Source organism: Symphalangus syndactylus, chromosome 18 (genome assembly GCF_028878055.3).
Source record: "Symphalangus syndactylus isolate Jambi chromosome 18, NHGRI_mSymSyn1-v2.1_pri, whole genome shotgun sequence".
NCBI lineage: Eukaryota > Metazoa > Chordata > Mammalia > Primates > Hylobatidae > Symphalangus > Symphalangus syndactylus.
The window spans coordinates 29,820,739-29,833,667 of record NC_072440.2 but is presented as its reverse complement, the minus strand read 5'-3'; the positions used below and the strand labels follow the sequence as shown (position 1 = coordinate 29,833,667).

The window sequence follows — 12,929 nt, the reverse complement described above, 5'->3', positions numbered from 1 at the left end:
TGGGCATGGTGGTGCACCTGTAGTCCCAGCTACTCAGAAGGCTGAGGTGGGAGGATCTCTTGAGCCCAGGAAGTCAAGGCTGCAGTAAGCTGTGTTTGTGCCACTGCACTCCAGCCTGGGCAACAGAGTCTCAAAACAAAAAGAGAGAAGAGATTGTATGACATTGCGTGACAGTGACTAATCATTAATTAGTGAGCTCTTTTATCTCTGTTTTTTAATTTAATTTTTATTTCTGTCATCAGAGTTTGCTTTTAGCAATATTAAGATTTTGCCTGTTGATTACCAGAGGCTGGGAATGGGAGTAGAGGTTGAGGGAATGTGAGGATGGTTAATGGGTACAAAAAAAAAAGAAAGAATGAGTAAGACCTACTATCTGATAGCACAACTGGATGACTGTAGTCAATGATAATAAGTGCACATTTAAAGTAACTTAAAGTGTGTAATTGGATTGTTACAACTCAGTGGATAAATGCTTGAGGGGATAGATACCCATTCTTCATGATGTGCTTATCTCACATTGCATGCCTGTATCAAAACATCTCTGGCTGGGTGTGGTGCCTCATGCCTGTAATCCCAGCACTTTGGGAGGTCAAGGTGGGAGGATCGCTTGAGCACAGGAGTTCAGGACCAGCCTGGGCCAAGTTTCTGGTCATGCATCTTATATCCTTTCAGTGTCCTCTTAGTGGAGAATGCCACAGAATTTTCTTTCTAGGGTTTCAGATCACTTGTCCAGTGAGCTTTGTCCAGTGTAGGCTGATGTAACGTCTTTGTTGTACCACAGATGAATGCAACATGGCAAAACGCCATCGCTACTAAAAAAGAAAACAAAAAACAAAACTCGGGTACCCCATAAATATATAGACCTACTATGTACCCCTATAAATTAGAAATAAAAACAAGATTTTGCCTATTAGATACTTGTTTGAGAATTTTGACTCCTTTGTACTTATTTTTTTGACTCTTATTAAATTTTTTTTTACAACAGCTTTGTTGAGATATAAGTCAAATATCATGTAACTTACCCATTTGATGTGTGCAATTCAATGGCTTTTAGGATATTCACAGAGTTGAATGAATCAATTTTAGAATATTTTAATTCCCCCGATAGCAGTCACTCCCCATTTCTACCCAGTCCCCTGCAGCCCTAGGCCACCACTATGCTACTTTCTGTCTATAGATTTGCTTGTTCTGGACATTTCATGTAAAGGGAATCATATATGATAAGTAGTCTTTTGTGACTGGCTTCTTTCACTTAACATGATGGTTTCCTGGTCTGGAACTCCTGGCTTCAAGCAGTCTTCTTGCCTCAGCCTCCCGAGTAGCTGGGATTACAGGTGTGTGCTACCCTGCTTGGCTTATTTTAAAAATGCATTTCAAGGTGGACGCGGTGGCTCATGCCTGTAATCCCAGCACTTTGGGAGGCTGAGGCGGGCGGATCACGAGGTCAGGAGATTGAGACCATCCTGGCTAACATGGTTTCCATGTCTTGCTCCTGATTTTCCTTCGCTCTCTGGGATGGCACAGAAAGTTGTACATATTTCTGCAGTATGTTTCATAAACTGTTCGTGAAAAAAGAAAAAAAAAGTTCTACATATTGTCTGCCATCTCTGGAATAGTTGAACAGCTTAGATAGGTTCTTTGAAGAACAACAATAGAAAAGTACTTCCAAACAAAGTCTGTCTCAAGTCTTCAGATGCACTTCAATTGTAGTCACTTAAGGTAGATGTTTTTTGATCTCTGTATTAATTGTCCTATTGTAGCAGAACAAATTGTCCCAAAACTTGTGTGGTGTAAAACAAGACACATTGATTATCTGGCAGTTTCTGTGGGTTGGGAGTCTGGGCGCAGTGTAGCTCTGGGTCTCTCACGTGGCTGCAGTCATCTCGGAGCTTGACCAGGAAGGACCCACTTCCTGGCTCACTCCCATGGCTGTTGGCAGGGTCCAGCACTTTGCAGGCCTCAGTTTCTTACGAGCTGCTGGCCAGAGGCCTTCCTCAGTTGCTTGCCATACAGCCTCTCCCTGGAGCATCTCACAGCATGTCACGTGGCTTCATCAAAGCGAGAGAGTGAGAAGACAAGAAAGAGGGCCAGCAAGAGCAAGAGGGCCAGCAGGATGGTGGACAGTTTCTCATGGCCTCACCACAGAGGTGACAATCCATCACTTGCCATATTCTCTTTATTACAAGCGAGTCACTGGAGCCACCACATATTCAAGAGGAAGGAACTGCACAGAATGTGAATACCAAGTCATGGGTTTGGGGGGACCATTTTGAAAGCCTGGTTACCAGAATCTCCTGTCCTTTTCTGAGCTTGTGTAGCTAGTGTCAGAGAGGTGGATTGCTGGTTTCCTCGGTTGTTGAGGAACTGTGGAGAAACGTGTCGGAAGTGCCCTTAGCCATATGGTAAAATTCCCGGAAGTAGATATGCTAATAATTTGTCAGCTATTCCCTTGTGATACTTTTCTAGATCTCTCTTCCATCCTTCTTCCCCTACTCAAATGGTGTCTTAGTCATTTCCAGCTGCTATACCAAATTATCATAGACTACTGGGTGTCTTAAAAAACAGACATTTATTTCTCACAACTCTGGAGGCTGGAAGTCCCCAGAGATAAGTGTACGAGCATGGCCTGGGTCTTGGTCAGGGCCCTGTTCCTGACTATGTTCTCACATGGTGACCAAAGAGACCTCCTGTCTCTTCCTTATAAGGGCACTAATCCCGTGGGGAGGGGGGCCCTACCTCATGACTTCATCTCACCAAATTACTCCGCAAAGGCCTCTGCCTCCACATACCATCACACTGGGGAACAGGGCTTCAATAGATGAGTTCCGAGGAGACGCAAACATTCAGTCTGTAGTAGATGGTATGATGGCATTTAGTTTCATTTCTCTCACCCTTGTCTTACTACATTTCTTTCTTCCTTTCTTTTTCTTTTTTTTTTTTTTTTTGAGACAGGGTTTTGCTCTTGTTGCCCAGGCTGGAGTGCAATGGTGTGATCTCGGCTTACCGCAACCTCTGCCTCCCGGGTTCAAGCCATTCTGCCTCAGCCTCCCGAGTAGCTGCAATTACAGGCATGCACCACCATGCCTGGCTAATTTTGTATTTTTAGTAGAGACGAGGTTTCTCCATGTTGGTCAGTTTGGTCTCGAACTCCCGATCTCAGGTGATCCGCCCACCTCGGCCTTCCAAAGTATTGCGATTACAGGCATGAGCCACCACACCCACCCCCTGCTTTCTTTCTTTTTTTTTTTTTTTTTTTTTTTGAGACGGAGTCTTGATCTGTCTCCCAGGCTGGAGTGCAGTGGTGTGATCTCGGCTCAGTGCAACCTCCGCCTCCCAGGTTAAGTGATTCTCCTGCTTCAGCCTCCTGAGTAGCTGGGTTTACAGGCATGCACCACCACATCCAGTTAATTTTTGTATTTTTAGTAAATACTGGTTTTCACCATGTTGGCCAGGCTGGTTTTGAACTCCTGACCTCAAGTGATCCACCCACCCCGACCTCCCAAAGTGCTGGGATTACAGGCATGAGCCACTGTGCCCAGCCTGTCTAACTACATCTCAACACAATAATTCCTCTTCCTCTGTTTCCTCCCCGACCTGCCTCCCTCATCTTGGTCTTTGAATTCTTGCTGACAGTTGCTTTCTTTCTCCTCCTTTTGCTCTCTGGTTGTTTTCATGGGACTCTGCCATGCCTGCTTAGTTCTTTAGGTATTATTTTTGAAAACTGTTCCCTTTTCGATTTCACATCACTGTGACTCTTCTGTAAGTTCCTTGACTGTATTTCTTTTTGGATACTGAAATAGTTTGAGCTGAACTCGGTGTTCTGGTACAGAGAACAGGCTGCTAAGGTAAAATTGTGTCCTTTGCTTCCCACAGAAACTTGAAAAAGAAAGCCCATAAAATATTTCAAACATGCAGAAAGTATACAGAATAATAGAACTGAATGCTGGTGTGCTCACTACCTGGGTCTATTAAGCATTAACATTATATTTTATTTTTGCCACAGATTTGAAAAGAATGTACTCATTTAAAAGTTTATTTATCTGTTCAAAATATATTGATGGACATGTTGGTTATTTACATATTTTTGCTATTGTAACAATGCTATGTGAGTGTTTCCCTGTGCTCATAGGCAAGTTTTTGTAGCCATAGATATCTGTAACACAAACTTCTGGGTGACTGATAAGCAAAACTGTAAGTGATAATCACTTCTGTAATATGTTGACAAATAAATGTTGAAGCCACTTTCAATAACATACATGAAAGCTTTAGATGAGGAAGAATGCTTTTTGTGTTGGCCATTTAGATGGAAAAATGCTAACTCATGTTACCTTTCATCTTTTGATTATACTAGTATGGCATGCTGTTTTTCAGGACATGCTGTTTGCATGCCTGTAAGGAAAACTGATGGAATATTGGAATTAGTAGCAAAAATTGCTTTCATATGATAATTTTAAAAATATTCATTATATACTTTATTTTTCTTTGGTGATATCGTTCAATCCTATTTAGGAGTCATCAGCCAAACCTATATTTATTATTCTTTGTACCATACTAATTTCTGAGCAAGATTTTTTTAAAGCTTTTTATTATGCAAAATTTTAAACACACGAAACTAGAGAAGATAGTACTGTGAACCCTATGTACACATCACCCAGCTTCAATATAATCGACTTTTCTTTTGAGGAAGGTTTTAAACTGCAATCTTAACATTAGTTTTATATTTAGAAAGTATTACATCCAGTGTAACACAAAATATTAATAACATCCATTTGAAGAGTTATTTTAGTATTCCTGTGAGGTAAGTGGCAATTGTTTAGGGACTTATTATTATTAGGGATAAAAGTTATCCTTTTAATACAGTTTTGCAAAATTATAGGTATATTGTGGGTTTCTTCTCTCCATTAGTTTTTCAGGCCAGTAGTCTATCAGGCCAGTCTTCTCTCTGACAGGGAGATTGTCCATAAGTTTTGTAAAAGTGAGACATAAGCCCTTCAAAATGTTTTGATACAAGAAGTCAGAAAACTATTTCAAACATTTAGAGGACTTTGTTTTTAAAATGATGTTCAGGGACCAACTAGTAATGTCCCCTGGTCACTGCAGTGTTTGTGGGATTCTGGATCAAACACTATAGAAGTCACTGCATGAGCTGCATCTCATGTGTTTGTCGTGTGCTTGGATTCCAGATTGCAGTGGTCATGGGCTCCTGCACCGCAGGAGGAGCCTATGTGCCTGCCATGGCTGATGAAAACATCATCGTACGCAAGCAGGGTACCATTTTCTTGGGAGGACCCCCCTTGGTAAGAAATAAGAACGTTGGTTGATGGAAATTAAATATGTGTAACATAAAATACACCATTTAAACTATTTTTTTAATGTTTTAAAAAATATTGTGATAAAATATGCATAACATAAAACTTGCTGTTGTAACCATTTTTCAGTACAGCTTGGTGACATTTAGTATGTTCATATTGTTGTGCAACCATCACTACTATCTATCTCGAGAACATTTTCATCCTCCCCAACTGGAATTCTCCCTATTTCCGTCACCTCTGCCACCTCGGCACCACCATTCTACTTTCTGTCCTTATGAATTTGACTATTCTAGGTACCTCACATGTAAGTGGAACTGTATATCTGTCCGTTTGTGATTGACGTATTTCACTTAGCAAAACGTCTTCGTGGTTCTTCTATATTGTAGCAGATGTCAGAGTGCCCTTCGTTGTTAAGGCTGAATAATGTTCCATTGTATGTATACACTGTATTTTGTTTATTCATTCATCCATCAATCGATATTTGGGTTGCGTCCACTCTCAGGCTATTATGAATAATGCTGCTATGAACATGGGTGTACAAATCTCTATTCAAGTTCCTGCTTTCATTTCTTTTGGGTATATACCTGGAAGTGAAATTGTTGGATCATATGGAATTCTATGTTTACTTTCTGAGGAATCACTTCATTCCTTTTTATGGCTGAATAATATTCCACTGCATGTCAATGCTGTGTTCTATATATCCATTCATCAGTTGATGGGCATTTAGGTTGCTTCTGCTTTTGGGTATTATGAATAACGGTGCTTTGAATGTGTAGGTTTTTGCATGGAAATGTTTTTATTTCTATTGGATATGTACCTATGAGTAGAATTGCCAGATCATATGGTAGCTGTGTTTAACATTTTGAAAAACTTCCAATCTATCCAATACATGTTTTACATTTCTACCAGCAGCATTTGAGGGTTCTCATTGTTCCATTCTTGTCAACACTTGTAATTGTGTGTTTGTCTGATGGCAGCCATCTTTGTGGGTGTGAGGTAGTACCTCATTTTGGTTTTGATTTGCATTTCCCTCGTGACTAGTGATGTTGAGGCATTTTTTTTTTAATTTTTTTTTTTATTGAGACAGTGTCTCACACTGTTGCCCAGGCTGGAGTGCAGTGGTGTGATCTTGGCTCACTGCAACCTCCACCTCCCAGGTTCAAGTGATTCTCCTGCCTCAGCCTCCCAAGTAGCTGGGATTACAGGTGCACGCCACCACTCCCAGCTAACTTTTGTATTTTCAGTAGAGACAGGGTTTCACCATGTTGGCCAGGCTGGTCTTGAACTCCTGACCTCAGGTGGTATGCCTGCCTCAGCCTCCCAAAGTGCTGGGATTACAGTCATGAGCCACTGCGCCTGGCCAAGACATCTTTTCATGTGCCTATTGGCCATTTGTATGTCTTCCTTGGAGACATGTCTATTCAGATTCTTTGCTCATTTTTAAATTGGGCTATTTGTCTTTTTATTTAGTTGTAAGAATTCTATATATGTTCTGAATACAAGTCCCTTATTAGATTTGCAAATATTTTTGCTCATTCTGTGGGTTGTCTTTTTTACTTTCTTAGTGATGTCTTCCTTTGAAGCACAAAAGTTTTAAATTTTGATCACATCCAGTTTATGCATTTTTTCCTTTGGTTTCTTGTGCTTTTGGTGTCTTATCCAAGAAGCCTTTGCCTAACCCAAGGTCATGAACATTTACTCCTCTGTTTTCTTCTGAGAGTTTTATAATTTTAGCCCTTGCATTTGGGTCTGTGATCCATTTTGAGTTAGTTTTTGGGTGTGTGATAAGGAAGGGCTCCAGCATTGCTCTGTATGTGGATATGCAGTTGTTCCAGCATCATTAGTTGAAAGGACTCTCCTTTCCCCATTGAATGGTCTTGGCAGAAGAAAACGTTTACTTATTTTTTCTTTTACCTCAGCTATACAATTGTTTGACTCAAGGTCAGTAACAAGTTAATAAGCTGTTAAAGAGAAAGCAGCAAGGTTCCTACAGTGTATTAACTTTTGTGTAAAATGGAGGGAAATATACATTTGTATGCTTGTATATGCATAAAGAAGTTCTAGAAAAGATACAAAAATACTGCTTAAAATGTAGAGGAGAGGATACAGGGTGGAAGAAAGACCTTTGATATTTTTGAGCCTGAGGCTGGGTACGGTGGCTCATGCCTGTAATCCCAGCGCTTTAGGAGGCCAAGGTGGGTGGATCACTTGAGGTCAGGAACTCTAGACCAGCCTGGCCAACATAGTGAAACCCCGTGTCTCCTGAAAATACAGAAATTAGCCAGGCATGGTGGTGTGCACCTGTAATCCCAGTTACTCTGGAGGCTGAGGCAGGGGAATTGCTTTACCGGGAGGTGGAGGTTGCAGTGAGTTGAGATTGTGCTACAACACTCCAGCCTGGGCAACAGAGCGAGACTCCATCTCAAAAAAAAAAAAAAAAAAAAAAAGAAGAAACAGAAAAGGACAAATATATGATTTTACTTCTATGAAATATTGAGAATAGGCAAATTCATAGAGGCAGAAACTAGATTAGTGGTTGCCAGGGACTAGGAGGAGGGTGGAATGGGAGTGACCGCTAAGGAGGATGGGGTTTCTTCTGGGAGTGATGAAATTTTCTGGAATTGGGTAGTGGTGATGGTTGCACACTTTGTGAATGTACTAAAAGCCACTGAATTGTATGCTTTAAATTAGTGAATTTTATGGTATGTGAATTCTATTCCAAAAAGTTTGTTGCTTCAAAAATTTGTGCAAGAATCATCTTTGGTTATGGAATACTAATACAAATTCATTAGAAAGAATGTGTTAAATAGAGCTTATGTTTTGACGTAAAATAAGTATATTTCCCAAAAGACGGTGTTAATTTTTAATAACTTTTACTGAAGATCAGGTGGCCCGAAGGGCTGCCATTTCAAATGTAAAAGTATTAAGGCGTTATTTTAAAAGCCTACAGCTATTATTATTATTATTATTACTATTATTATTTTAATTTATCTCTTGTATGTGATAGCTGCCATTTGTTAATGAGAGGAAAATGCACTCAAAATTTACCTTTGTATAGTAAAAGGTACAGACTTTCATGGGCCATTCTTGTTTATTTTTTGACTAGAAAATGAATAAAGATGTGACTACAATTTGAAAACATTTTTTTGGAAATATAGGCAGATCATAATAGCGGAATAATGCGAAGGGTTTTAGAGAGAAGATTTTGTCTAAGGGTCAGTAGTTACAATGTCCATTCAGTTAACTTGTACATTATAAAGAAGCCACTTGGCAGCCAGGGAAGCCTGAAGTTCTGTTGGAGAACTGGACCCCATCCAGCAATCCACCTCTGAAAGACCACGTTCACAGGCAGAAAAAGGCAGTAGCAGCAGCCTCATCCTTTAGAGAATTCTAAATTCTGACGCACGTTTGACTGAATGTTGAGAATGGGCTTTGAAGGGTTTGCATGTAGTGTGGGGTGTAGTTGCTGTAGCTTTTAGTAGCTTAGAGTGGTTGAAAAAAACAATAAGGCAAGTTTTTGAAGGAGCTTTTTGTTCTCCTGTCTTTTGTTTATCTTTTGAACTTGTCATTTAGTCAAATGAGCTGTTTTAATTTTCTCTTTGACTTCTATAATCTTTGCACCTATCACACTATCAAACGTTGTGAGTGTTCAATAAATATTAACTGATGACAAATTCTTATTTTTTTTGGTTGATATTAGTCAGATCCCTGAAAATAAATATAATTTATCTGTTGTTTATTCCTTTTTGCAACTTTAAATATCCAGACAACTTTTATAATTTGTTATTGTCTGGACTGAATGTTATTTTACACTAAATGTTTTGGAAGGAAAAGAACCAAGAATTTAGTTCCGGGGGTGGAATAATTGGAGGTGAAAATTTTAACTAACTCTCTTTGCAGAAAGATATTTTATTTAAGACAAAGCTTTTGATGCAGAGAGTAATAAGTTGTTTCTATGCTGTATTTTCTTTTCTTTTTTCTTTTTGTTTCAGGGCTCCCCTCAAGAAAGACTTTTTCTTTACCTCCAACCTCTCTGTGCTGTATTTTAGATTAATGTTCATTATTCTAATAAAAGCCTTTCTTATTTGAGTTGATTAATTTGTTTCTTTTTCTTCAAAGAAGTAGGAATCAATAAATAATTCCTTAGGGGTTGGATTGGCTTTTAGCCTTAAATTATTTTTCTTTCTTTTTCCTGGTAGAATTTCTCTGGCTATAATTAAGTTATTCTTAATTTATTACTGGGGTTTGTTTCTTTTTGGCCACATTCTGCTAGATCTTAGGTTTAGGTAATCTTGGAGATTTTTTTCCTACCTCTTTTTCCTGTGCAGTTTGTGATAGTAAATGGAATTTTTCAGCATGTTATTGAGTATTGAAAGATGAATAAATCACAGTTCCTGCCATCAAGTAATTCACAGCGTAGAGGAGATGATAGACATACATTCACGTTACTGAACTACATTCTGACACATGCCGTGTTGGAGGTGTAAGTGAATGCCCTTGGACCGTGGATAGGCAGGCAGTCCTCTATTAATACCATGGAGAAGGCCAGGGTGGGTCAGGAAAGCTGTGTAGAGGAGGTAACTTGAGGTGGGACTTGAAGGGTAAGTGGGAATTCATCAGGTAGGTGAGAAGAAGAGATCCCAGGCAGTGGGAGGAACACACACACAGACACAAAGGCTTGACCATGTGTGTCAGGGCAGCATGACGTAGGGAAAGAGGATGGCCTTTCAGGTCTTTCAAGCTGGAAACGTGTGGGCTCAAGTTAGACTCCGTTGCTTGCTATGGACTGTAAGCAAGTTCTTTGTGACTCTGGGCTTAGATTTTTCACCTGTAGAGATAATAGTCCCCAGGTTTCCTAGGTGCATGAATGAGAAAGCACAGTGTTCTTTAGTTCTGTGTAAGAAAAAGTGTAGGTATAGTCAGATGAGGAGATGTGCATGTTGGGGAAGCATTTTTATATCTCTGATGAACTGGTTTCACTGATGATTTTTATCCTTGTTGTAGGTTAAAGCGGCAACTGGGGAAGAAGTATCCGCTGAGGATCTTGGAGGTGCTGATCTTCATTGCAGGTGAAACAGAAATGGTTGTTTTTTTCCAGGATTGAGTGTCATTTTGTTTGTTTAAAAGAAGTTTTACGTATTTGTTTCTGGTGCTAAACTTGCCAGACCACATCACAGTTTATTTGTTCTTGAACTGCTGGTTTAATGTTCAATTCTTTGAACTGTAGAGTTGCATTTCCAAGCTAGAGCATCAGCCAAGAAGAACTGGAGAGACAGGCTTCTTATTTATTTGACAAACATTCATTGGGCACCTGTTATGTAGCAGGCACTGTTCTGGGTGCCTGAGATAAGAGGTAGATACTATCTTTGACCTCAAGGACCTTATATTCTAGTCAGGGAGGTGGGCAATCGCAAGTAATTGCACAAAATTATGTAAATGTGGCTGATACGTGATAAGGCTTACAAAGGAGAAGAGGGAGAGCATAGAGGAGGTGGGTCTACCCCGGGGTGTGCAGGTAAATGTTTAGTAACTGGTTCTCTGGGGAGGAAAAAAAGCCCCGATTTGTGGCATTTGCCAGTTTCTGTGTTATGAGTGATCCCACCATGGCTGATTTCAAGCTGCCAACATGATGCCTCTATGTGGAATCAAACATAGGTGCATGTAGTTGGCTCTTGTGAGTTAGGTGTGAGCTGGCTTCGTCACATCGTTGGCCTGACCATGTTAGGTTAGAGTGCAGGGGTAAGAAGACCCTCTACCTCCTAGAATGTTGTCAGAAGTCAATGAGATACAATACATGTGGACCGCTTTAGAATGAAACTATACCTGCCTTTGATGAGTTAGCTATAAATGTTGATTGCCATTATGATTATTTTCTTGTTTGTCATCATAGTTACTCAATAAAGGTTTTAGACGTTTTTTTTTTAGACTTTTTTTTTTTTTAGGAGTAATTGGGAAACAATCGAGGAGGGGTTTCTTTTTTCAGTTTTATATATATATATATTTTTATTTTTTGTAGAAACAGGTGTCTCACTGTATTGCTCAGGTTGGTTTAAAACTCCTTGCCTCAAGCAGTCCTCCTGCCTTGCCCTTCCAAAGTGCTGGGATTATAGGAGTGAGCTATGCGCCTGGACTAAATTTTTAAGCAGTTTGACTATTTAAAAAAAGTAAAGCTGTAGGCAATATATTAGGTTAAGGGTGTAGATTCTGGAACTTAACTTCTGTTTGCCTCCCCTATTATCCTTGGGACTTAGACAAACTGCTTACCCTCCCTGAGTCTCATTTCCTCATAGATAAAGTGAAAATTGTGAGTAGTGCCTGCCTCATAATACAGCATCTACTACATATAACAGTAATAACTCTATTACTGTTATTCATAATATTCATAATAACCTCTTTAAAATTGTGAGGAAATGATTGGGGGTGATGAATTTTTTTTTGGAAAGTACCATGAAATTTATTAGTCACAAGTGGCTCTGTGTTCTCTCAAATGCATCTTTATACCTTTCTTAAGTCATCCTTAAGAGCTAATTTGACACAAAGACTTATATATACAATGTCTCATTAAAGGTTTTCTTTTCCTGCTGTTTTGGTAAATATTAGACAGTTTTCATAAAAAAGCATTTTATTTTAAATATTTACTGATTTAGAAGCTGTTCCTTCTGCTTCTATTTGACTTCTGACAGTGTAGTTAGAAGTCAGCATTTATAACTGGTATTATGTGTGAAGCATTTAAAAGATATGGTCAGTCATAACATGATAAAATGTTGTATTAAATTAAAGAAACTGAAAAAGATCTACCATTTGCGAGGCATCTGTGGGCTATGAAAAGGAGTAAACATGGTCTCTGCTTTTACTTACGAACTCCCAGTCCTAAAGTAGAGTGTCATGAAATCACTGAGAGCCTAGCTGTAAGATATGTCTCCCAAGGAGTTTGGTGTTTTCCCAGGCAAGCCATAAAAATTTAGATTGCAGCAGCTTAGTCCTTACTCATAAAATGAACAAATTCTATTTTTTTCAGGTATGTATTTTTGCCTGACTTTACAGATTTTTAAATACTTTATTAGAAAGTCATAGTTTATCTACATCTGAAATAACAGGCCATCTAATTGGGACGGACTAATAACCAGAGCAAGCCCGTACTTCATTCACTGCACTTGTAATTGAACAGGAACGTCCATGGCCCCTGCCTCAGAACCGTTTTACCAGTTCCAATTTTTACGCATAATCCAAGGGCCAATGTATTCAAGCTTTTTCATCTGTTGCCTGTGATGGCTTACTGTCAGTGTAACTTTGTAGGGAGGTGGCTCAGAGTTCTCTCAGAAATGAGAGGCCGAAGTTGGCATCTCCATTAGGAGCTCAGTTATGTATACAGTTTATGCTGTAACCAGCTATATCATGAAAGCGTGCCATCTGTGGTTGGCCTTCATCACATGCAATTCTGCTTAAGGTACAGAGGATGAGTACTTAATAGAATAGCCTTTGTCAGCAAGGCCCCTTGGTCTAGCAAAGGAAGGTTAAGGTTAGAAAATATAAGGCATGGATTCTTATGCAGCTACTTGTGGTCTTAGGTGAAGGTACTTAACTTATGTGTACTTCAGCTTTTCCTGTTTGTAAAAC

At 39.5% G+C, this 12,929-nt stretch overlaps 1 protein-coding gene across 5 annotated transcripts in view; it reads left to right on the top strand.

Annotated features, from left to right (window-relative positions):
- MCCC2 (methylcrotonyl-CoA carboxylase subunit 2) overlaps positions 1 to 12,929 on the top strand; it is a 113,249-nt gene that overhangs the window by 28,365 nt on the left and 71,955 nt on the right. For 4 of the 5 annotated variants that reach the window (XR_008652388.2, XM_055251991.2, XM_055251990.2 and 1 more), the window contains exons 7-8: positions 5,184 to 5,297; positions 10,317 to 10,381. Coding sequence is in view for 4 of the 5 variants with exons in the window: in XM_055251991.2 (XP_055107966.1) it covers positions 5,184 to 5,297; positions 10,317 to 10,381 (179 nt within the window). In the remaining variant the exon portion in view is untranslated. The remainder of the gene's footprint in view (positions 1 to 5,183; positions 5,298 to 10,316; positions 10,382 to 12,929) is intronic. The other variant, XM_055251993.2, reaches the window with a different exon arrangement.